The 22,455-nt window shown below is 36.0% G+C and overlaps 3 protein-coding genes across 12 annotated transcripts; 2 read left to right on the forward strand and 1 right to left on the reverse strand.

Moving 5' to 3' along the window:
- Window positions 1-4,503: 4,503 nt before the first annotated feature.
- LOC140786983 (uncharacterized) lies at window positions 4,504-16,583 on the reverse strand. 7 transcript variants are annotated; one of them, XR_012108730.1, is made up of 6 exons: window positions 16,481-16,578; window positions 16,289-16,408; window positions 14,389-15,299; window positions 6,221-9,021; window positions 5,788-6,031; window positions 4,504-5,663 (listed from the first exon to the last, which is right to left on the reverse strand). XR_012108730.1 is itself a non-coding variant. In XM_073135734.1 (6 exons), the coding sequence occupies exons 1-3, from the start codon at window positions 12,199-12,201 to the stop codon at window positions 11,379-11,381; spliced, it is 630 nt and encodes a 209-aa protein (XP_072991835.1). In that variant the 5' UTR covers window positions 12,202-14,192; the 3' UTR covers window positions 4,504-5,663; window positions 5,788-6,031; window positions 6,221-6,326; window positions 7,127-11,378. The 7 variants fall into 7 exon arrangements, 4 of the variants coding, with proteins under 4 accessions (XP_072991835.1, XP_072991813.1, XP_072991819.1 ...); XM_073135734.1 differs by lacking the exons at window positions 14,389-15,299; window positions 16,289-16,408; window positions 16,481-16,578 and adding exons at window positions 11,632-11,762; window positions 11,853-14,192 and having other exon boundaries at window positions 6,221-6,326; window positions 7,127-11,528; XR_012108734.1 differs by lacking the exon at window positions 14,389-15,299 and having other exon boundaries at window positions 6,221-6,326; window positions 16,481-16,583.
- On the forward strand, window positions 5,158-15,933 carry LOC140786972 (ABC transporter G family member 39). Its single transcript, XM_073135701.1, has 24 exons — window positions 5,158-5,483; window positions 5,559-5,679; window positions 5,773-5,861; window positions 5,953-6,037; window positions 6,200-6,359; window positions 6,441-6,517; window positions 6,835-6,885; window positions 6,965-7,055; window positions 7,160-7,461; window positions 7,580-7,861; window positions 7,950-8,266; window positions 8,358-8,518; window positions 8,609-8,712; window positions 8,791-8,953; window positions 9,028-9,153; window positions 9,231-9,343; window positions 9,424-9,756; window positions 9,843-10,133; window positions 10,224-10,307; window positions 14,188-14,321; window positions 14,429-14,656; window positions 14,759-14,930; window positions 15,047-15,301; window positions 15,392-15,933. Exons 1-24 carry the CDS (start codon window positions 5,158-5,160, stop codon window positions 15,647-15,649), a joined length of 4,323 nt encoding a protein of 1,440 aa, XP_072991802.1. The 3' UTR covers window positions 15,650-15,933.
- Window positions 16,584-17,568: 985 nt separating the features above from the next.
- On the forward strand, window positions 17,569-22,260 carry LOC140784887 (superoxide dismutase [Fe] 2, chloroplastic-like). Of its 4 annotated transcripts, none has more exons than XM_073132686.1 (9): window positions 17,569-17,706; window positions 19,289-19,366; window positions 19,521-19,709; window positions 20,016-20,187; window positions 20,681-20,754; window positions 20,846-20,872; window positions 20,970-20,993; window positions 21,209-21,383; window positions 21,861-22,260. In XM_073132686.1, exons 1-8 carry the CDS (start codon window positions 17,596-17,598, stop codon window positions 21,332-21,334), a joined length of 801 nt encoding a protein of 266 aa, XP_072988787.1. In that variant the 5' UTR covers window positions 17,569-17,595; the 3' UTR covers window positions 21,335-21,383; window positions 21,861-22,260. The 4 variants fall into 4 exon arrangements, with proteins under 4 accessions (XP_072988787.1, XP_072988628.1, XP_072988867.1 ...); XM_073132527.1 differs by having other exon boundaries at window positions 21,875-22,260; XM_073132766.1 differs by having other exon boundaries at window positions 21,209-21,371.
- Window positions 22,261-22,455: the final 195 nt, after the last annotated feature.

The following is a 22,455-nucleotide window of genomic DNA, read 5'->3' on the forward strand; positions in this document are numbered from 1 at the left end:
AAGCTCCATTAAACTCTCATATTGAGATAAGTGTAGCAAAATCATCTTCTATGCAATTATTTTTCGATGCACCTAATTCATCAACTTTTTCTCCAACAAGAGGGATGAATGGAAGGGGGAGCTTAAGCTCCTCAATGGAAAGCTCTAGTCCAACTCAAATTAAGGAAGAGCAACTTGCAAGAAGATCAACTCAACAACATATGAAGAACTCAAGATATTTTAGACTAGAGTGGAACTTGGGTGCAAATTTGGTGTTTGTTGTTTTATGTTTCTTTGAGGGTCCTATTGATGTGGATGAGCTCTTATGCTATGATGATGCAAAAGGAGTTTATGTATGAGAAAATGCCATAGAAGAAGCAATAGTGCACTCCGGAAAAATAAAACTTGAGATTTGGTGCCAAAATTAAAGGATGTGGAATTTGTTTTATGCAAATGGGTGTACAAAATTGAAAAAAAAATATTGATATGGATCTATAGATAGGTACAAGGCAAGATTGGTTGCTCGTGGGTTCACAAAATAATGTGGTGTAGACTACGAAAAAAACTTTTAGTCGATGGCTAAGATTATATTGGTTCACGTTCTTATCTCATTAGCTGCTAGCTTAGAATAAAAAATATGACAATTTAATCTAAAAAATACATTCTTGTATGGTAAGGTAGATCAAAAAACTTATATGAGCGAACTCTCGAGTTTCATATCGAGAACTTCTCTGAACCATAAATATAAATTAAAGGCAATTTATGGTCTTAAGCAAGCACGTAGAGCTTAATATGGTAAAATTGTTCATTATCTTATATTATGTGGCTTTCATGTTTCAAATTCTGATCCAATCATATTTGCGTAAAAGCATGGTGATATGAATATCATTATTTTACTTTATGTGAATGATATGATTGTTACATGTGATAACGACAAAAAGATTAGTAAGCTTCGTGATAAGCTTGCTATTCGATTCAAAATAACGAATTTGGGGGAGCTAACCCATTTTCATGGGTTGGAGATAGAGAAAAATGTTGATGGCATTTTTATTTCTCAAAAGAACTCTGTATCAAAGCTATGAAAATTTGGATTGTAAAGTAAATCATGTTCTACTCCTATGAATATCAAATTGAGAAAAGGTGATGGCAAGATTTTTGAAGATCCAAGATTTTTTTGAATCTTGTAGGTAGCTTATTGTAATTCACAATTACGAGGACGAATATTATATTTCCAATAGAAATAATAAGCCGATATATGCAAGCACCTAGAAAGTCTTATTTGGATGTCGTCAAGAAAAATTCTTCGGTTTGTTAATTTGATGTTAGTTTAATCTATAAAAAGAATGCAAGTTGTGAACTTATAAGTTTCATTGATGCAAATAGGGCCGGTGATCTTGATGAGAGAAAGTCAAGATCAATTTATTTTTTAGCTTGGGTTTATCTTATGTATCATGGTGTAGTAAAAAAATAAGATACAGTAATACTTTCTAGTATGGAGGTGGAGTATAAAACGGTGACCCTTGTGACATAAGAATGTATCTTGATGAGAGAAAGTCAAGATCAATTTATTTTTAGCTTGGGTTTATCTTATGTATCATGGTGTAGTAAAAAAATAAGATACAGTAATACTTTCTAGTACGGAGGTGGAGTATAAAACGATGACCCTTGTGACATAAGAATGTGTATGGTGCGGACTTTGGTTAGTGATGTTCAAAGAGAGATTGACTATCTGGTGAAGATTAATTACGACAATCAAAGTGCAATCAAATTAGTGGCAAACACAATTTTTTCATGCAAGAACAAAATACATTAAAATGGATTACCACTTTATTCAAGAAAAAATGTTTTAGAAAAAACCGAGCTTATAGATGTCCACTAGCCAACTTGGTAAATATATTTACTAAAGCTCTTCCTAAATCCAAGTTTGAAGAGAAAACTTAATTTGGTCACTCATAAGTTTGCACTATACAGGAGTGTTAAAAATTAGTGCTAAACTTGTTATCATTTTGTCATGCTATTTCATCTAGCTAATTAGTATATTACTACTAAGGTCATTTTGATGGTCCTCATACTTATAAGGGGCATCTTGGAAACAATTTTTATCTTATTATTTATGACTCTTGTTTGGCCATACGACACTAAGCAAGTCATTATATGTCAAAGAGGATTTTAGGTCATCTTTTTTATTTGGTGTTATTTTAGAGAGTAAGAGAAGGAAAGATGATCCATCTCGGAGTTTTGTTAGATACAAGGTGAGTGACCTCTATTCGACCTCTTACCTCTTTTGTGAGCTTGTCTTATATATATATATATATATATTCAATTGTGAAGATATTATATTTTAGATTTATACTTGGGTTATTATCTCTTGCGGTGAAGATTACGATCTATATACATTGTGACTATTTGTACGCTTTGTTATTAAGTTATCTTCTCCAATCTTGTTTCTATTTATAGTTATGAGATTTTTGGGCATATAGGAAACATTGAGTTTTTACACTTAGAGAAAAGGAGGTTCTCGAATTAGAGATCACCGATTATCTTTTTTATATATATAAATCAAGAGTACCATTAGGTAGGTTATCTTATATATATATATATATTTTTTTTTTTTCACAACCAAATGGTGAAAACTAATTAGAAAGAAAAACACACATCACTTGATAAGGAAGGCAAAAGTCCAAATTAATTCAAGATATGTGTGAACCAAAGGAGCTGTGCCATTAATGGCCTTATCACCTAACCTAACTCGTGAGCTAACTACAATAAGATAGTTGAAACTTTTTAATGTCTTCAGACTGGAATACAATTATTCCAGGCATCCAAAAGAGCATATACGTTAAATAATTGAGGAACTGGATACATTAAAGGGTAGAAAATTATAACTTAGAAAATTAAAAGGGTCTAAGAAAGCTTGGGTCAAATAGAAAATTCAACATGGATTGCAGGCCACAAACTACCGACGTATGGAAAGAAAGATCTACTTATGGATTAACAAACTTTACTTGCTACTATTTTTATAATTAAGTTATATATTTTTTTTAAAATTTAGCGTATAACTACAATTAATGTGTCAATATTGAGTTATTAAATATAAAACTTTAACATATATTACTATAACAAAATGTAAACTAGAGTCTATTATTATAAATCAAATATAATTAAATCATAAAGGTCACTCTCACACTACCAATCTTTTTGATTCTTAACAACAAAAGGTTTTGAGACTACAAGGGTCTGGAAGTCCCAATGTTTGACAAAACCATGGTGCAGAAAAATTTATTACCTGGTTGATATCTGTAATCTTGGTCAAAATCTCTGGAAAGTGAATGGGAAATTCTAATGGGAAAGAGTTGATTAAATGGATGGGAGCTAAATGTATTAGTTGAGAAAAGTCTTGCTCTGCCCAACGAAGAAGACTTTTTTTTTGTTTAGCGTGCAGTTGTGGCATTAATTGCATATCATTCAAATTATTGAAAACTTATTAGGCACGTTTGGCTTGATAATGAGTGGATGGAAAAGTAGTTTCTATGATTAATACCTATGGGAAACTAATTAGAAAGTGATTGGTATTAAACTTCTTTAGCATCATTTATAGGTTAACTTAGCATGGAGCAACTAAAGCCTTGATAAAAGTCTCAAGGCTAAGTGTATTACTGGCAAAACTTTATGATCTATTAAGGGTTAAGTAGTCCCAATGATACTTATGTTTATCTAATTCCTTTTAATTTATTCTCGAAAAATTTATAAGTATACTCTATTTTATGTTTATTGATATCTATACTGTGATACTGCTTTTGGACCTTCACATTCTTTGTTTCTTTGTTTCTTTCTTCTTCTTTTTTTTTATTATTATTATTATTATTATTATTATTATTATTATTATTATTATTATTATTATTATTATTATTATTATTATCATTATTATTATCATTATTATTATTATTATTATTATTATTATTATTATTATTATTATTATTATTATCTAACTATTTAAGTTTTTAGAATTGATGAATTAAAATATTATTACTTAGGTTTAAATTAACCGTAATGCTTTTATTATTACGTGAAAGATAATATCCCTCCCATTAATTTCCATAGAGTTAACATAGCCATGAATTAAAGTTAAATTTTACTTATCAAATAAAGAAAACATAATAATCTACTTTTATAATATTAAATTAACTTACAAAGCCATTCAAGGAATAAAAGAAAAGGACAATAATAAGATCATAGAGGTCCAAAATGCATGACGTAAACAATCATACAGGTCTTTTATGGATTTTTTTAAGATTAAATACATTTTTTTTTCTATCATATCTAATAAATCTGCGGATCAAATTTAAAAATATTTATTAAAAATATAGTTATAAATAATTAGATAAGCTTTTCAACTTATTTAAAATAATACCTATTAAATTTTATATGATAAAAATATAACAAAATATACATATGATCGGTCTTTGTTAAATATGATAAATAATTTTAGTTTAAATATATAATATGGGGATAAATAATAGAATATATATATAGTTTCTTTGACCGTATTTATTGTTATCGCTGAGTAACTTTCGTCTAAAGTACACCTGGCGGAACGTTCGTAAGTTCAACAACGGTCTCATACCCCCAAGGTACAAAAATTCCACACAATAAGACAACGACTCAACTAGATCAAAACGGGCCCGTAACGGCCTTTGTCAGTTGTCACATCCCGTACCCAAAGAGAAGTCGCCACGTAGACCATGACCACGATTTCGTCCACAGACCACCGGCATGCAGGCCGTGAAGCGGGTCGGTTACGGCTTGACCTCGCTATCGTCATCTGTTCCAAAAGTCAAAACCCACAATTTGGCCAAACGAACCATGAACGCACAATCACACACTGGAAGTTGGAAGTCATGAAGCCCGAGGCCACTGTCCTCTTTCCCGTCACTTCCCAGTATTTAAAGCCCATCCGCCCCCCTCCTCCTAACTCTCCTTTCCGGCCAAAACCACATCAAAAATTCGATAACAAGGGAGAGGAAAAGAAAGCACAAGCCCACTTCAATCTCTGAGCTCTCTTGGGTACAGCACCACGAATTCATTTAGCTGTTCATGTGTTCTTGATACTTGAACAACATACAACTACCCGGAATTGCTCCAAGTGAAGGTTTGGTGTGGTGTTGGTAGAATTAGAAGATGGAAGGAGGGCCCAGACAAGGAAGCATCACAGGAGGTTTGGGCGAAAGCATGCGGCGCACCGCATCCTCATGGGGAGCATCCACCGTGCAACCTGGCAGGGAGGAAGACGATGAGGAGGCACTGAAATGGGCTGCCATCGAGAAATTGCCGACATACGATCGGATGAGGAAGGGCATACTAATTTCAATGGAAGGTGAGCCGCAAGAAGTAAGTGTTGAGGAACTTGGCCTTCGAGAGAGGAAGAATTTATTGGAGAGGTTGGTTCGGACGGCGGAGGAGGACAACGAGAGGTTCCTTCTGAAGCTGAGGGATCGAATGGAACGGTAGCTTCTCAATAAATTCACAATAGATTGCTCATTTGTTGCTATGTTTGCTTCAACTATCAATATTTCTTGCAGAGTTGGGATTGATAATCCGACCATCGAAGTCCGGTTTGAGCATCTGAGTATTGATGCAGAAGCTTATGTTGGTAGCCGCGGTGTTCCTACATTCACCAACTTCTTCTACAACAAAATAATGGTAATTCCTGGTTAATAACAGATCCAGAAAAAGAGAACTAGCTTCATGTTTTATGTGTTCCAGTATATAATGTGTTCTGCTTCAATTATTTAGGATGTCTTGAGTTACCTTCATATAGTTCCAAGTGGAAAGAGATCGATCTCGATTCTTCATGACATCAGTGGAATCATCAGACCTTGCAGGTAACAACTGGAAGACTCTAGCCAGATAACAGATTTCAGTCCCGAATCAAGTTTCACCATCTTGATAGAGTTCTCTTCTTGTATTTCGCAGAATGACCCTACTTCTTGGTCCACCGGGCTCCGGCAAAACCACCTTATTGTTAGCTTTGGCAGGAAAGCTTGATTCAACTCTAAAGGTAATGCTTGCAAATTAGTAAGCTGTTGTATCAAATAACTGAGAGATACTTTAGCCTGAAGAATAGAACACTATAAGGAATTTGTTATAACATATTGGTTACACCATTTATTTCCCATGTAAAATGGTGAATCTCATACTTTGAAGGATTTGAAAATGTCAGGTATCTGGAAGAGTAACTTACAATGGCCATGACATGGATGACTTTGTTCCTCAAAGGACTTCTGCGTACATCAGTCAGCATGACCTTCATGTAGGGGAAATGACAGTGAGAGAGACCTTGAATTTCTCTGCCAGATGTCAAGGAGTTGGAACACGTTATGGTAGGCAAAAGTATTAATTTTGTTTACAGATGTAACCTAATTCTAAGAAAGTGTTATTAATACGTCTGCGATGAAATGCAGACATGCTGACAGAGCTATCCAGAAGGGAAAAGGCAGCAAACATCAAGCCAGATCCTGATATTGATATGTACATGAAGGTAAGAAGTAAGAACAAGCAGTAAAACTATTTTATATAGACTTCAAGTTAATGTTGAAAAGGTACTTTACTGAAAGCCAAAAAGGAACTTGTATTTGCCAATTTCTCTTTTATCGTGCATTAATATTTCAATGAAGACACTCTGCTTAGATTGAACCACAAGTAAGAAAATTGTAATAACTGTAGTTTCTAGCACCATATGCTGGTCCATCAATAAGAACACTTAGAATTGTCTCCTCTGCAATTAGCAGCGTATGAACTTCAGATAAGAATGTTCCTTTTGTTTAATTAGTTAATAAATTATTGGCACTTATACAGGCTATCTCTGTGGAAGGTCAGGAGAGTGTTGTTACAGATTACATTCTCAAAGTAAGTCCTGTAACTTTGTTTACAGCTTAGTAACTAGTGCAAATGCAAAAAAATGATCCACTTGTGAACTTCATTGCAGATTTTGGGACTAGAAATATGTGCTGATACAATGGTAGGAGATGCAATGATAAGGGGAATCTCTGGAGGACAAAAGAAGCGTGTTACTACAGGTAGATCTTGAAGATAAAAGAAATATGACTTGATGATTAAAAATGAATATGGCTCTTTGATCTGGTGATACCATATAGTAATCATAACTAACTGATTTATGCAGGTGAGATGCTTGTTGGACCAGCCAAGGCACTTTTCATGGATGAGATCTCTACTGGCCTTGATAGCTCCACCACCTTCCAGATTGTCAACTCACTCAGGCAATCAGTTCACATCCTTGATGGCACTGCAGTCATTTCACTACTACAGCCAGCTCCAGAGACTTATGATCTCTTTGATGACATTATTCTCCTCTCGGAGGGAAAGATTGTGTATCAAGGTCCTCGAGAAGATGTCCTCGAATTCTTTGACACAATGGGATTTAAATGTCCTGAGAGAAAAGGCGTTGCAGATTTCTTACAAGAGGTGAGTAACAAAGCTGACCGGATAAGAATCAAAACAGCAGCATCTTCCTTTTTTCCATGATTGCACCACTTTGAATCCAAAATTGCCAATTAAACATGGATTTTCTCTTCAATAATAGGTTACATCAAGGAAGGATCAGCATCAGTACTGGACACACAAAGATGAGCCATATAGATATGTTTCAGCCAATGAGTTTGCAGAAGCTTTCCAGTCATTCCACATTGGCGGTAAACTAGGAGAGGAGCTAAGAATCCCATTTGATAGGAGCAGAAACCATCCTGCTGCATTGTCAACATCAAAGTATGGCATTAGCAAGATGGAGCTATTAAAAGCTTGCATCTCAAGGGAATGGTTGCTAATGAAGAGGAATTCTTTTGTTTACATCTTTAAAGTAGTCCAGGTGAGTAGTCAGGAAACGTATTAATGCTCCTTCAGCATTGAAAGTTCACAACTCTGCTTCTTAACACACTTCTTGCTATTTCTTTCAGCTCATAATTCTTGGAAGTATTGCAATGACCATCTTCTTGCGCATAAAAATGCCCCGCAATTCAGTAGAAGATGGAGTCATCTTCTTGGGTGCCATGTTTCTTGGTCTAGTCACTCATCTATTTAACGGATTTGCAGAGCTTGCAATGAGCATTGCAAAGCTACCCATATTCTACAAACAGAGAGACCTCCTCTTTTATCCTTCATGGGCATATGCTTTGCCTACATGGATTCTCAAAATCCCGATATCGTTTCTGGAGTGTGCTGTCTGGATACTCATGACTTACTATGTCATTGGATTTGATCCAAATATTGAGAGGTTTGATAGACTAAAAACACATTGGCACATCAGATATGCGTTACTCTTTGTGGTTTCTTCTTAATACCTACAAATTGTTATTGTCATGCAGGTTTTTCAGGCACTATCTGCTGCTAGTATTGGTAAGTCAGATGGCATCTGGACTTTTTCGTTTTCTCGCTGCAGTGGGAAGGGAGATGGTAGTTGCAGATACATTTGGATCCTTTGCACAACTTATTATGTTGATTCTTGGTGGTTTCCTTATATCACGAGGTAAGAATTCATGGGAACAAATCTTTACTCTTCAAAGAGATGCTTCCTAATGTCATCAAGCCAATAATATATGAATCTAAATTTCTGCAGATGATATAAAAAAATGGTGGATCTGGGGATACTGGTCCTCTCCTATGATGTATGCGCAGAATGCTGTTGCTGTGAATGAATTCCTTGGACATAGTTGGCAGAAGGTAATGTATCACTTCTAAACTGAACCATCTTTATTGCTCACCAAACAGGATAGTTTTGAAAATCGCTCCATTCCACAGGTTGTTAATGCAACAATGAGCACGGACACACTCGGAGACCAGATCCTGAAAGCACGCGGGATATTTGTTGACCCCAACTGGTACTGGATTGGTGTGGGTGCATTGCTTGGATATATCCTCCTGTTCAACATCATCTTTATTCTCTTTCTTGACTGGCTAGACCGTAAGTATTTCTCCAGTCGGCTACATAGCTTCACCTTGCTTAAGCTTGACTAATTCATGATATGATAACTGCAGCACTCGGTAAAGGTCAGGCTGTAATTTCTGAAGAGACACTGAAGGAGAAACATGCAAACAGAAGAGGAGAAACTATTGAATTGTTGCCTGCAAGAACTGACTCTTCTAAACCAACATCACATGAAGGTCTGTCTCAAGCAACCAATACTTTCTTTTACAGCAATTATTTTGTGTGACACCTGACTCAAGTGAAACAAATGCAGGAAGAGGTGGTGAAATTAGGAAAACTGAGAGCAAGAAAAAGGGCATGGTGCTTCCATTTGCTCCGCTATCAATTACATTTGATAACATTAGATATTCAGTGGACATGCCTCAGGTACAATAATGTTCTGAAGAGAACTCTGTCAAAGGTGTCCTATATAATCTAAGATCTTTAAATGTAATCTTTGATCACAGGAAATGAAAGATAACGGGGTTACAGAGGACCGTCTATTGCTTTTAAAGGGTGTAAGTGGAGCTTTCAGGCCGGGAGTTCTAACAGCCTTGATGGGTGTTAGCGGAGCTGGAAAGACTACTTTAATGGATGTATTGGCAGGAAGAAAGACTGGTGGATATATAGATGGAAACATCTGTATCTCAGGCTATCCTAAAAAACAAGAAACATTTGCTAGAATCTCTGGCTACTGTGAACAAAATGATATCCACTCTCCACATGTCACAGTCTATGAATCTCTTCTCTACTCGGCCTGGCTTCGCTTGCCTCCTGAAGTCGACTCTAACACAAGAAAGGTGTGTGGAGCATGTCATGGTCAACTGTTTTGTATGAATGACTTGTTACTTCCTTTCTGTCTCAACTAATTTATATATCACTGCAGATGTTCATTGAAGAAATCATGGAACTAGTAGAGCTGAATTCACTGAGGGGTGCAATAGTAGGCTTACCAGGAGTAAACGGTCTGTCAACTGAACAGCGAAAGAGGCTTACAATTGCCGTTGAACTTGTCGCCAATCCCTCTATCATATTCATGGATGAGCCAACCTCTGGGCTAGATGCAAGGGCAGCAGCAATTGTGATGAGAACAGTGAGAAATACTGTAGATACAGGAAGAACTGTTGTCTGCACAATCCACCAACCCAGCATTGACATCTTTGAAGCTTTTGATGAGGTGGAGCATTGATGCAATAGTAATTCTCAAGTCCACCGAGTTTTAATACGTTTGTATTGACATTGACATCTCTTTCTTGCGCCATTACAGCTATTCCTTATGCAAAGAGGAGGAGAAGAGATATATGTTGGCCCGTTGGGACGTAATTCATGCCATTTGATTAGTTACTTTGAGGTGAGACTCCCTGACAAGTTGATCATTTTAAAATGCCTTCGTTTCTATCTATTTAACATCAAGCTTCCCAGTATCGGGATCGGGATCGGTATCGGCCGTCCAGAAAAACGATACGTATCGGCCGTATCGGCCGTTCGTATCGGATCGGACTATTTTTTAATTATATAAAATTCTAAATATTATTTTAAAATGCAGAAAAATTTAAAAAAAATAACAAAAAATAAGAAAAAAAAATTACTCACATATGAAGTCTAAAAACTTAAAAAATGTATTAACTTACTCAAAATTTAAAACTTTGTTAAATACCGAGCTGGTTCTCGTAAATTTCTATAGTCTTCGTCATCATAATCACCATAAGTTTGTAAATATTGATGTCTGAGACCTGATGCTCCAAAAAGTGATTCCATCGTACTAGTCATATTGTATGGATCTTGTTGTGTGACTTGTGTTTAAGAAGGATAATAACCAGCATTTAGATCTTATGCCTGAGAATACTGAGGATACTGAGGATAATAACTAGCATATGGATCTTGTGATTGCTCCAAACAATAAATACTCGATGTACCATAATCATAGGAATCAAAATGCATCTCATAACGACTTCGGTGATATGTATATATATCCTCAGTTTCCCTGTCTTCACTCCTTATACCTCCTTGACTTTCCTCAACAAATGTAGATGGAATGATCTCACCACCATATGTATCATCAGGACTATGACTAGTACTAGTAGGTATACTATCTTTTGCTGCTGAATGACTCATACCAGCCTCTGCCCTCGTCGTGGTCTCTCCCAATATTTCATCTAACCATGGGTTATCTCTGTCATCTAATACCCTGTCCTCTATCTCTCTGATCCATGGAGTCAAGGAGTCTTCTTCATTAAAAACATGATTTAAATCAATCCGTTGTTCATTTTCTGCCTTTCTTCTTAAATTTCTCTCTCTCAATCTCATATTATAATGACAAAAAACTAACTTCTCCAATCTTTTTATTGTCAATCGGTTGTGTTTTTGTGTGGATTAAGGAGAAAATAGTCCAATTTCTTTCACACTGTGATGAAGACACAGTTTAACTTAAAATCTTCTTTGCTATTGGCGTCAAATTTGGTGCCTCCTCCCATCCATAAATATACCACAATTCAGCTGGAGTGTAATGAGATATAGTTGCAGCAACTTTAGCAGTACTGAATTGCCCAGCTCTCAATCTATATCTCTTCATCTGAAATCAGAAATATATTATTAACTTATTGATTATATTGATTATTGAAAGTTAAAACTTAAAACAAATAATAATAAAATTATTTAATTGAATCATAACTTACTTCTTTATCGCACATGATTTGTTTATGAATATCGGGCTCAAGCTTGCTGATTACCTTTCTAACCCCCAACAAGACTTCACTATCATTATTGATATTTTTAAATAATTGAAATCTTGAATTAAGAAAATACCCTGTAGAAATTTAAAAATTGTAAGCATTCAAATTTTTAAATATTCATAAATAAAAGTAAATTAAAACTTAAACCTTAAAAGCATGCTTACCAGCAGCGTGTATATCTCTATGTAGTTGTTTGTTCCATCTAGAATCAATCATCTTCCACCACTTCCTATAACTTTGGCCCACATTTTTTTTTATTGATTCTTTAGCTATGTCCATTGCCTCATATAAGAAACCCATCTCAGACTTGTCATCATTGTCTACAAGTCTTAATACTTTGACAAGAGGTTCAAATACTGCGGTGGCAATTGTAATATTATCCCAAAATGTATTTCCAAGAGCCATATTTTTCAAAGTTTCACGTAAAGATTTATCTTTAGGTTTCATATTCTTAATTTTCATAAACCACTCCTGTGATGTAAACATCCGCATAATATCATCCTTGTAGCGCATGATGCTCTACAAGGCTAAAAAGTGAGTGGCAAATCTAGTGACGCCGGGTCTGATGATCTCCCTACCACCAGTTATCTGCCTGAGTAAATTAAGAACCCAACCATGGTTATATATAAAATTTGTTAACCTCTGACCTTCACATATGACCATGTTAATTTCATGCTCTTTTGCAATATCCTCTAACATCAGATTAATACAATGTGCAGCACATGGCATCCAATATAAATGAGGTTTTTTAATCATCAGTAAATTTCCAGCAACTTTATAATTTGCCCCATTATCAGTAACCACTTGGACTACTCTTTTTTCACCAATTTCTTCTACTACATCATCCATCAACTGACAAATATAATCTGCATTTTTAAAATGAGCAGTAGCATCCACAGACTTCAAAAATATTGTCCCTATGCCAGAGTACACTAAGAAATTAATTATATTTCTTCTGTTTTGTGTACTCCACCCATCACACATCAGTGTACAACCAAATTCATCCTAATACCGTTTAAATGTCTTAATATAAGTATGAAGTTCATCTACCTCTAAGTCAAAATATTTAGTAGCAATATCATTTGAACTAGGAGGGGGAACACCATGCCCTACTGATTGTATAGCATCCACCATAGTGTGATAGTAAGGGCTATCAGCTACATTGAAAGGAATATAGTTATAGAAGAAAAATTTAGAGATAGCTCTACCAATGTGTTTCTTTGCATTTTTAATTCCTTTGAGAGTTGTCTTGATTGAAGTCTGTGTACGACCCCTTTTTTCTGAAGATATGTATCCATTGGTCCAATATTTTCAGACTCTGCTATAATACCAGGAGTCCTATGGGTAGAACTGCTGCCCCAATATTCTCTCTCCTCGTATATTAACTGATTTAGATCTCTGAAAGTTACCACCAGTGCTTCTTCTCATCTCTTCTTCTTCTCTATGCATATTTCTGCTCTCTTTTATTGCCCTCCTCATCTGTCTCTCCTCCTCATCCTCCTCACTTTGCTCACTGCTATCATCATCAATCTGTACAAGATTATGCATTAATTCTTCACGAACCATTGACTCTCTTTGTTGTGCAGACTGTTTATCCTTCTTTTTACCAATTAAATGAGTCAATATCTGCTTTCTAACTTCCAAAGACACCTGAGTGCAAGCTGCTACATTTCCTTGTCTTCCAGCTAAATATTCTTTCAAACGACTGACACCACTACTCATTTCCTTTCCATACCAGTTGTATTTAACGCGCCTTTTATCTTGCCCAATAGTGCTACAATGTTGCCACCCAATGTCGGTATCATATGACTTCTCTTTTGGAGCCATTGATATTTTAGCTCTGCAAGACTGCAGCTAAAAAACATAAACAAAAATCAAAATAAAATATAAAATAATTTAAAATTTATGAGGCATAATTGCATAAGCAAAGACTTGGTGTGCCGCTGCAGCAGAGAAAGAAAGCATCGCCTCGCCGTCGTGGCCGAGAAGCACGAGCGTGAGTCTGCCGTCGCTCCGCCGGGCAGAGAAGTCTCTCGCTACGGCTGAAGCGCGCAGCCCGCACTGCCGCTGCCTGCTATACAATGGAAAAAAAAACTTACCGAAGGTTGCCGGAGATCGAGGTCGTCGAAGAACGTCGCTGGAGGTCGAGGTCACCGGAGAGACGGAGATCTACTCACTACTTAGTCGCCGATGAGAAAGAGAGTAAGAGATCCGTGAGAAAGAAAGGAAAAGACAGAAAGAGAGAGAGAGAAAAGGGAGAGAGGCAGGTGGGGGATAGGGACATCAATTATTGATGTCCCTCGGGTCGGATCCGACCCGTTCCCACCCGTTTCGGTCGGGATCGGCCGAGGTCGGGATTGGCCGGTTTCGACCGATCCCGACCGAAACGGCCAAAACCCCAGCCGAAACCAATCAATTCGGCTGGGATCGAGATCGGCCGAAACTGGGAATCCTGCTTAACATTCAACATCTGATATCATTAACATTTCATTGCACCAGGGTATTAAAGGAGTTAAGAAAATAAAAGATGGCTATAATCCTGCAACATGGATGTTGGAGGTGACCACCGCAGCACAAGAAGAAATTTTGCAGGTCAACTTTGTGGAGATATACAAAAGCTCTAATCTCATCAGGTATACATTTCCACTCTGTGTTTTAGCTTCATGCTTAAAAAGTTGAACACCAAATGGCCATCATTACCTCTTTTCTCTAGCTCTTCCTCATCAGCTGATTACTGCAGGAGAAACAAAGTGTTGATCAGCGAACTTAGTAGTCTTCCGCCTGCTTCGACAGACCTCTTTTTTCCAACCAAGTATTCGCAGCCCTTCCTCACGCAGTGCATGGCCTGCCTATGGAAGCAGCACAAGTCATACTGGCGTAACCCATCCTATACCGCCACTAGGATTTTCTTCACCACTGTAATTGCCTTAATATTTGGTACCATCTTCTGGAGATTGGGTAAAAAAGTGTATGTACTCATCCTTACAATAGTACGAAGCTATTGAACCATTGTTACATTTCATCTTCTACAATTTCCGGTAACCAAATACTACTGCTCTAAATCTTTCAGGAGCACAAGGCAAGACCTGTTCAATTCCTTAGGATGCATGTATGCTGCAGTTATATTCATCGGGATACAGAATGGCCAGACTGTGCAGCCAATTGTAGATGTTGAGCGAATGGTTTTCTACAGAGAAAAAGCTGCTGGAATGTACTCCGCTCTACCATATGCATTTGCACAGGTAATTTACATTTCTGGTATAACCCAAGTTCATGTGAATGGAAGCTTTAATTCTTGTCCAAATGCAGTAAATTTTCCTCGTAAAGCCATTACTTAAATCTAGTCTATCACGTGCAGGTTTTGATTGAGATTCCACATATTTTCCTTCAAACTGTTATATATGGACTCATAGTCTATAGTCTTATCGGCTTTGACTGGACAGCTGAGAAGTTCTTCTGGTATCTGTTCTTCATGTTCTTCACTTTCATGTACTTCACATACTATGGGATGATGGTGGCTGCAATGACGCCCAACAGCGACATTGCTGCCATAGTCGCTACTGCCTTCTATGCCATATGGAACATCTTTGCTGGTTATCTTATTCCTCGACCTGTAAGTGTCAATCAACCATTAACTGAACCTGAAGTTACTTAAATTTCTTGATAGAGTCATGCTTCTAAAGCTGTTTGTGACTGATAACAGAGGATTCCAATTTGGTGGCGGTGGTATTCATGGGCATGTCCAGTTGCATGGACCTTATATGGACTAGTTACCTCACAATATGGAGACTATACAAACTTGATGGACAATGGGGAAACAGTGGAAGCCTTCGTCAGAAGGTTTTTCGGGTTCAGACACGATTTCTTAGGGGTGGTAGCAGTCGCAGTCGTTGGCTTCACCGTGCTCTTTGCTTTGGTATTTGCCATTTCAATCAAGGTGCTCAACTTTCAAAGAAGATGAGAAGGTGGAGACAACCACATGATTATTGCATGCAGTTTCCTTCTAGAGATACTAACTACTAAACTTCATATATGCTGAAGAATCAAAGTACTAATCCTCAGTTTTTTGCATTATCACCAAGTTTTGATTAAACATAGTGAATGTGTATAATAGTTGTGATGATAGTTGGGACAAGCGGCTTGTTGTTGTAGTAGATGTATGAAAAAGTTTTTTTTTTTTCACCTATTTACTTGCTTTAGGCTATCCTTCCATATCAGCAGTAAAAAGCCTATGATGTTTTGTAACTTCTTTCATCTCAACAAACAGAAAACAGTCTTTTGGTGAGATCATTGACTGTTATAATTAGGACAAACATGATCACATAGTGCGGAGAAAGATCACAAGCTTTGCACCTAACAATTACTGGCCTAATATGAAAACAGATACATCAAAAGAAGTGATCTTTTGTGTGACCTACATGAAATAATGAGAAATTGATGCAGTAATTTGGTAAACTGGATCAAAAAATCAAGCAAAAATAAAACAGATAGGACGATTTAATAACTGACATGAATCTTTTTGAAAAGAACAAACAACCAAACAAACAGTCAAAAGGACAAACCCAGGAGCAGTATTTGAATGCTATATCAAACTCACTACCTTGATTGCAGTTGGATTTTAGTAGATGGGAGTAGGGAGAGTTTGAAGGTTGATGTGGAGTGTTGCAGTGCTGCCCACCAGAACGAGGCGACTATCAGAAATCTCGGATCTTTTTATTTGCTGAAGCAATATTACATACTGCATTTAATCACACAAAAAAGAAAAGAAAAAAAAAATTGATACTGCACGAACCTTTTGATCCATTTCATGGTAGATTTTGCTAAGTTTCTACGCGGATTTACTCTCGACTTTTTATCCCTCTATCTTTTTGGAGACAAGTAAATGAGTATGTTTTAGGTTATCCCTAGGTGGTAGCGGATTAGACAAAGGATTTTTTTTTACATAATTGCCACCGAAAAGTTTCAAAAATATCATATTTGCCATTAAATTAAACTATTTAAAATATCATATTTGTCGCAAAAAATGTTTTGAATCTTTTATAATTACCATTACGGCTAGTTTTTAATGAATTATTCCTAACAAATTATTGTCGAAGTTAATGAATATATCTAATTGACTAAAATAAATACCCTTCTTTCTATAAATGAATATATTTAAGTATGATATTAGGTAAAAAGGGTGGCAATTTTGACCCAATTTGAGATTATCAAATAGGTTTATTTGTATTTATTATATTAACTCATTTAATATATTTATGACTCAACCCGCCAATCTTATATAATAAGTTGATAACTTAACTCTGACTCAGATTATTTATTTATCACCAGAATAATCTATATATAACACGAGTAACTTATATAATTCAAATTATTTATATCATCGGTTAACCCATTTATGACTTTTATAATCAATTCAATAAATATTTATTTTATATATTTATATATATTTGACCTTGATAAAATAATATCATATTTGTGTTTTTATTACCTTATTTATTCTATCCGAACACAACTTCATGGCTACTCTTACATTTATGAATCTCTTATTCATAATTTATAGCTAAATATCACTAAATTTAGAATAAATAATACCATGATTAATATTCCTATAGTATTACTATACCACGAATGCCAAACCCCTTATCCTTATTTTCTTATTCCAATTAATGTTGAATAAGTGTAACATTATCTGTGAATTATCTTATGAACGAAGGCCTATGGGATAAATTTAGACAAGATAAAAATTTGGATATAAGAACGGATTAGATAAATTTTTTAGGTCATATTACAAAACTTGGATAAGGAATAAAGGTAATACCCGAAACCTGAGAAGCGGATCCGACCCGAATTCCATTATCCAGTCTATAGATGCGAAGAACGCCGCTTCATACGAGAAGAGTGGGAGAGATGGGATTTCAGCTTCTATCTTCGAGCTGCTACTGCGGCTCCCAACTCCCTTCTCAAACTTCTAATGGCATCCTTCGCTTGTCCACCGTTACCATGCCGAAGCCTTATCAGGTTCGTTCCATAGGCTCTGATTCTTTTGTTTTTTGGGCTCTAGTTTCTTAGTCTGCTGTGGGCATTTGAGACCACTATGTTTCCGAAATGGCTTCTGCTGGCTGGAATTGCTTAAGTGCACTGTCGTTGTATTTTTGAAGTGGGTAATTTGTGTTGTTGCCTGTGGAGAATTGCTTGTTTCTTGAAACGTTTTCTTTCAAGCACTAAAGGAGTGGAAATAAATGAACTCTCTGAGTATATTTGTCGAACAGATAGTTTGCGTGGCGCATATCATTTGTTGAACAATTGGTATGCATATGGATGGATGTGTTAGCCGAAAAAGCAATGCCTTTTAGGCTTTTATGGCTATTCGAGATCTTTGAGTGCTAATGTTCAAAGAGCTTGTGTTAGGCCCTTTAAAAGTTTGACGTATTGAGCTTGATTTTGCGTTTGCCGCAGTCTGGGTTAATTACTAATTCTTTTTTTTTTAATTATTTGACCTCTTGCATCAAGAATGGCAGATTGAGTATCTAAATAAACATAAATTTAAGGAAATGCAACAAGTAGGAATCAAGAGGATCAGAAGATTTATTGGCAAATTTTGTGTGAGTGATGCAAATAGTATGACATCTTATAACTTGCTGTAACCATTGATTAATGGTATATAAATGTACCTTGGTTTTCTAGGCTTGGGTTGGAGGGGCATGGCAAGTTCTGGTTGATGGCTTATTATTTTGAGCCATTTGTGCTTGGACCGGCAACCTTGAATTACTGTCAAAAGTATTTCAACATTAAGTGTTATATTTTTGCTGTCTTTTCAATAAGCTATCAAACATGCTATATCTAACCGTGCACATAAAATTATGTGCTTCTGTTGCATCATGTTGATTATAAATGGCTAACTGTTAGCTGAAATAGTTGAACTGTTAGGAGAAACTGAAAAGGTACAATTCTGACTTCAATCCTGCTTTTCATTTAAGAAGCGGGAATTGACCACGTGGTGCTATGAAATGACGATGAGGAAAAACTGAAATACGATCCGAAGTACAATAAGTTTGGAATCTGAATGTCCCAACACAACCTCTTGCTCCATTGTGGTTTAAAAGGTCGACCAACTAGGTATTAGAGTAGAGTAGCAATAGGTATTTATTTATTGGTAGTATAAGATTCATATTCATGTAAACTAAAAACTGTCAGGGCATCTAATCAAGTAGAACTACATTATCTTCTGAAAGGCGCCGAAATTAGTTGGTCTATTTAGTCTATGATTCTACCACAAGTTGGTGCTAAATTGGTAGATATGTCTAATTTCTCTAGCAATATAGATGAGCTAAGAATATATAGAAAATATATTTTTATGTATTCTTAAGATATGTCTTTGTATTTCTCATCTTCACTTATAGTTATGTTAATGTGACAAAGGCAGTTATGTATATGCTAAGTTCTCACAAACTTGCTTTTAGTTCAAATTATCATGTAAATTCTAAAATCCCATCTATGATTATTGTTTACGCTGCTAAAAACCTGTATCATCTTTCCTTTTGAGCCTTTAGTATTTGATTGTAACTCTGTACACTATTTTTACGTCAAATGTTCATGGCAGAAAAGGCAGTTCTCTCAGACTCGAAGAGCTTCTAAAATTCTGGCTTATTATGGTCTTACTACTCCTCCATATGAACTTGTAAGTAAATCTGATATTTCTATTTTCTTTAGTGAAAGCAGCTTTTTTCATATACACGGCAAACCTGTTCTCACTTCTCAGCTGTCATAATTTTTTTTAAGTTTACTTTTACTAATCCATTGAACATACTCCATTTTTCTTGTCTTGTTACTAGGATGCTCTGGAACCCTACATGAGCAAAAGAACACTTGAACTCCACTGGGGAAAACATCATCAAAATTATGTAGATTCCTTGAATAAGCAGCTTGTTAACAGCCCATTGTATGGCTGCACTATGGAGGAACTGATAAAAGTAACATATAACAATGGCAACCCATTACCAGAATTCAATAATGCTGCTCAGGTTATTATAGATTCAATTTTTTGTCCTGTTCTTTTTTCTCTATATACAGCAGTAGAAGATGATTAGGTCGAATTGCACTCAGTCACCTGCTGATAGTGTCTTTAATCGGCTACATAATTTGTTTACTCAGATTTGTCTTTCATTTGTTGTCAAGAACATGATATCCACTAATCTTTATAACAGCTGGAAAAATTGAAGGGAAGCTAAATTTAAATACTCCATTCTCAGGAGACCAATTTGTTTTCATCTGATAAATTCCTAGCCCTTAGGTACAATGCTGGAACCTTACAATCCCACAATGTGCAGATCTGGAACCATGATTTCTTCTGGGAATCAATACAACCAGATGGTGGCAACTTGCCTTGGGGAGGTGTTCTGCAGCAAATTGAAAAGGATTTCGGCTCATTTACTAATTTTAGAGATGAGTTTGTTCAGTCAGCCATGGCACTCTTTGGATCTGGCTGGGTGTGGCTTATATGTGAGTCATGCTTGGCCTTCTTGCTGCACGATGTTTTCTACATATATAGAAATTCATAATTTTAGATTACTGCATGACATTAAAAAGAGCTCATAGAACTATTGGATAATTTAATCATATTTTGTGTTATACTAAATAGACTCCCATTTCTTATTTACATATGCTAGCGAGCTTCAGTAGATCAAATTTGAAAGACTGTTTTGGTTCTATCGTCTCTTTTTCTTAGCATGTCAAATCCTTGTTTGGATAATTTATCTGTCTCTTAGACTCTCGCCAAATAGCTGGAGGCAAGTTTAACTTCGGTTGCAAACTTTGCAAAAGACCATAAACCAATGTACCACCAATGCTGCAAAGGCTAGCTGATCTCTGTCAAGAAAAGAAAAAGAGAGATCCTGCTCTCAATCCTACTTCTGTCTTGTTTATTGTCTGGCTGAACTATTATATATTAAAAAAAATTGCTTTCATGATTTGCTCTATTTCTGTTTTGTTTCAGTGAGGGCCGATGAGAAAAGGCTTTCGGTAGTTAGAACCTCAAATGCTATCTGCCCACTTGTTTGGAGTGACATTGTATGTTAGGCTTTGGTTCAAGCATGATCCTTTCTCCTATAATTTGTCCTTGATATCCTGCTAATATACTTTATCCCTTTCTGTTGAGCAGCCAATCATCTGTCTTGACATGTGGGAGGTAAGGAAATCCTTTTTTTTTTTTTTAAAAAAATTTAGTTTCACCTATTGTGCAATTGATACTGATGATCCTTATTTTCTCCTTCTAATTGGCGCAGCATGCATACTACCTAGATTACAAGGTACTCTTTTAGTCCCTTTTGTGATTGATATGTGATTTTTACTTCTCGTAATGGTTACTCTAATAAAAAAAATCCAAAATTCTTATCGTTGAAGCAATTCTTGTAGTTTAGCTTCCTCTAGGTCAAGCTAGATATATATAACAAATGAGTATGCATTAAAGTACATTCCATGTTGTCCATATTGAATAGCTGATTCTGAATGTACTTTTGTTCAGGATGACAGAAGTACATATGTGAACACCTTTCTGGATCATCTTGTGTCTTGGCATGCAGCCACATCACGCATGATGCGTGCTGAGGCTTTTTTGAACCTTGGGGAACCAAAGATTCCAGTGGCTTGAGATGCTAGCAAATGAACGTCCCGTTGCACATCAACAGGTAACTGAAAAGGTATCCATTTCTCAGCCACACCAAAGGTTTAGATGGTAGAGAACCTGATATGTTTATTATGTTCCTCAGGCCTGTTCCCTGGTAGTTCATTAGGAGAAGAAACAATTTAAGCATCATTAAAATCAGAGCAATGTAGTAGAAGAGGCTTTCTCCCATTTGGCAACACAAGAACCTCTGGCTTTACAATTTCTATTGGAGAACCTAACTTTGAAAGAAAATTAGTAGTTACCGTACACTTTGATATAATGTAATGTCATACTACTTTCAGAACCACAGATCACAATTACTTTTTCAAGGGATGCTTATAAAAGATTTCATATCAACTCAGACACTAAGCTGAATTTTGTTAGACAGATAAGAATGAACAAGATGGATGATGCACTGGATGCTTCACCATCTAAACTTACCAAATAACATAGAGCAAAGTTCTTAATGCCTTCAGATTAGAATTCACTGTTTTACTCTGATTGCAATCAGGTGATATTTGACAGGGCAAGTGCATAATTGGAGCGGGCAGAATGACCATGCACCAGAAGAGTATGGCAAACTCATATCCTGTTTCATGATCCATACCGGTGTTGGTGCTACTTTGACCTACTATTATTATGGATGAGAGTACATAAGAAAGCACTTCTAAAACAAGTATTGGACACCAAAACATTTTTGCTCCTTGACCTTTGAGCAGTATTGGCTGGAGCAATCTTTTGTGGTTTATTAAATCTGAACTTTCTTAGCTATCCCGAGTTGTAAGCTGCAAAATGGGTAAAGGGAATTTTTTTTTTCCAAAGCAGCTAATTGTTATTTAGATCGCAGATTAGCAGTTTTCTGATCTGAATTGCAATGCTGATTTCAGAAAGTGAAAATTTTGCTTATTAAATTTTGCCAAATGTTTTCCAGGACAGCGACCTCCAATTACTCAGGATTGAATATTTGAATAATTCTATTTAGACTCCTAGACTATTACCATTTTCTACACATTCTTGTGATTTTTTTTTTAATCCACGGAGATCCATTGAAAAAACCATAACTATATTGTCTCTTTGAATGAAGAATTTTCTTAGTTTGGAGGAGG

The sequence above is a fragment of the Typha latifolia genome, chromosome 1, assembly GCF_019914945.1.
Source record: "Typha latifolia isolate L0001 chromosome 1, TyphaL0001v2, whole genome shotgun sequence".
NCBI classification, from domain to species: domain Eukaryota; kingdom Viridiplantae; phylum Streptophyta; class Magnoliopsida; order Poales; family Typhaceae; genus Typha; species Typha latifolia.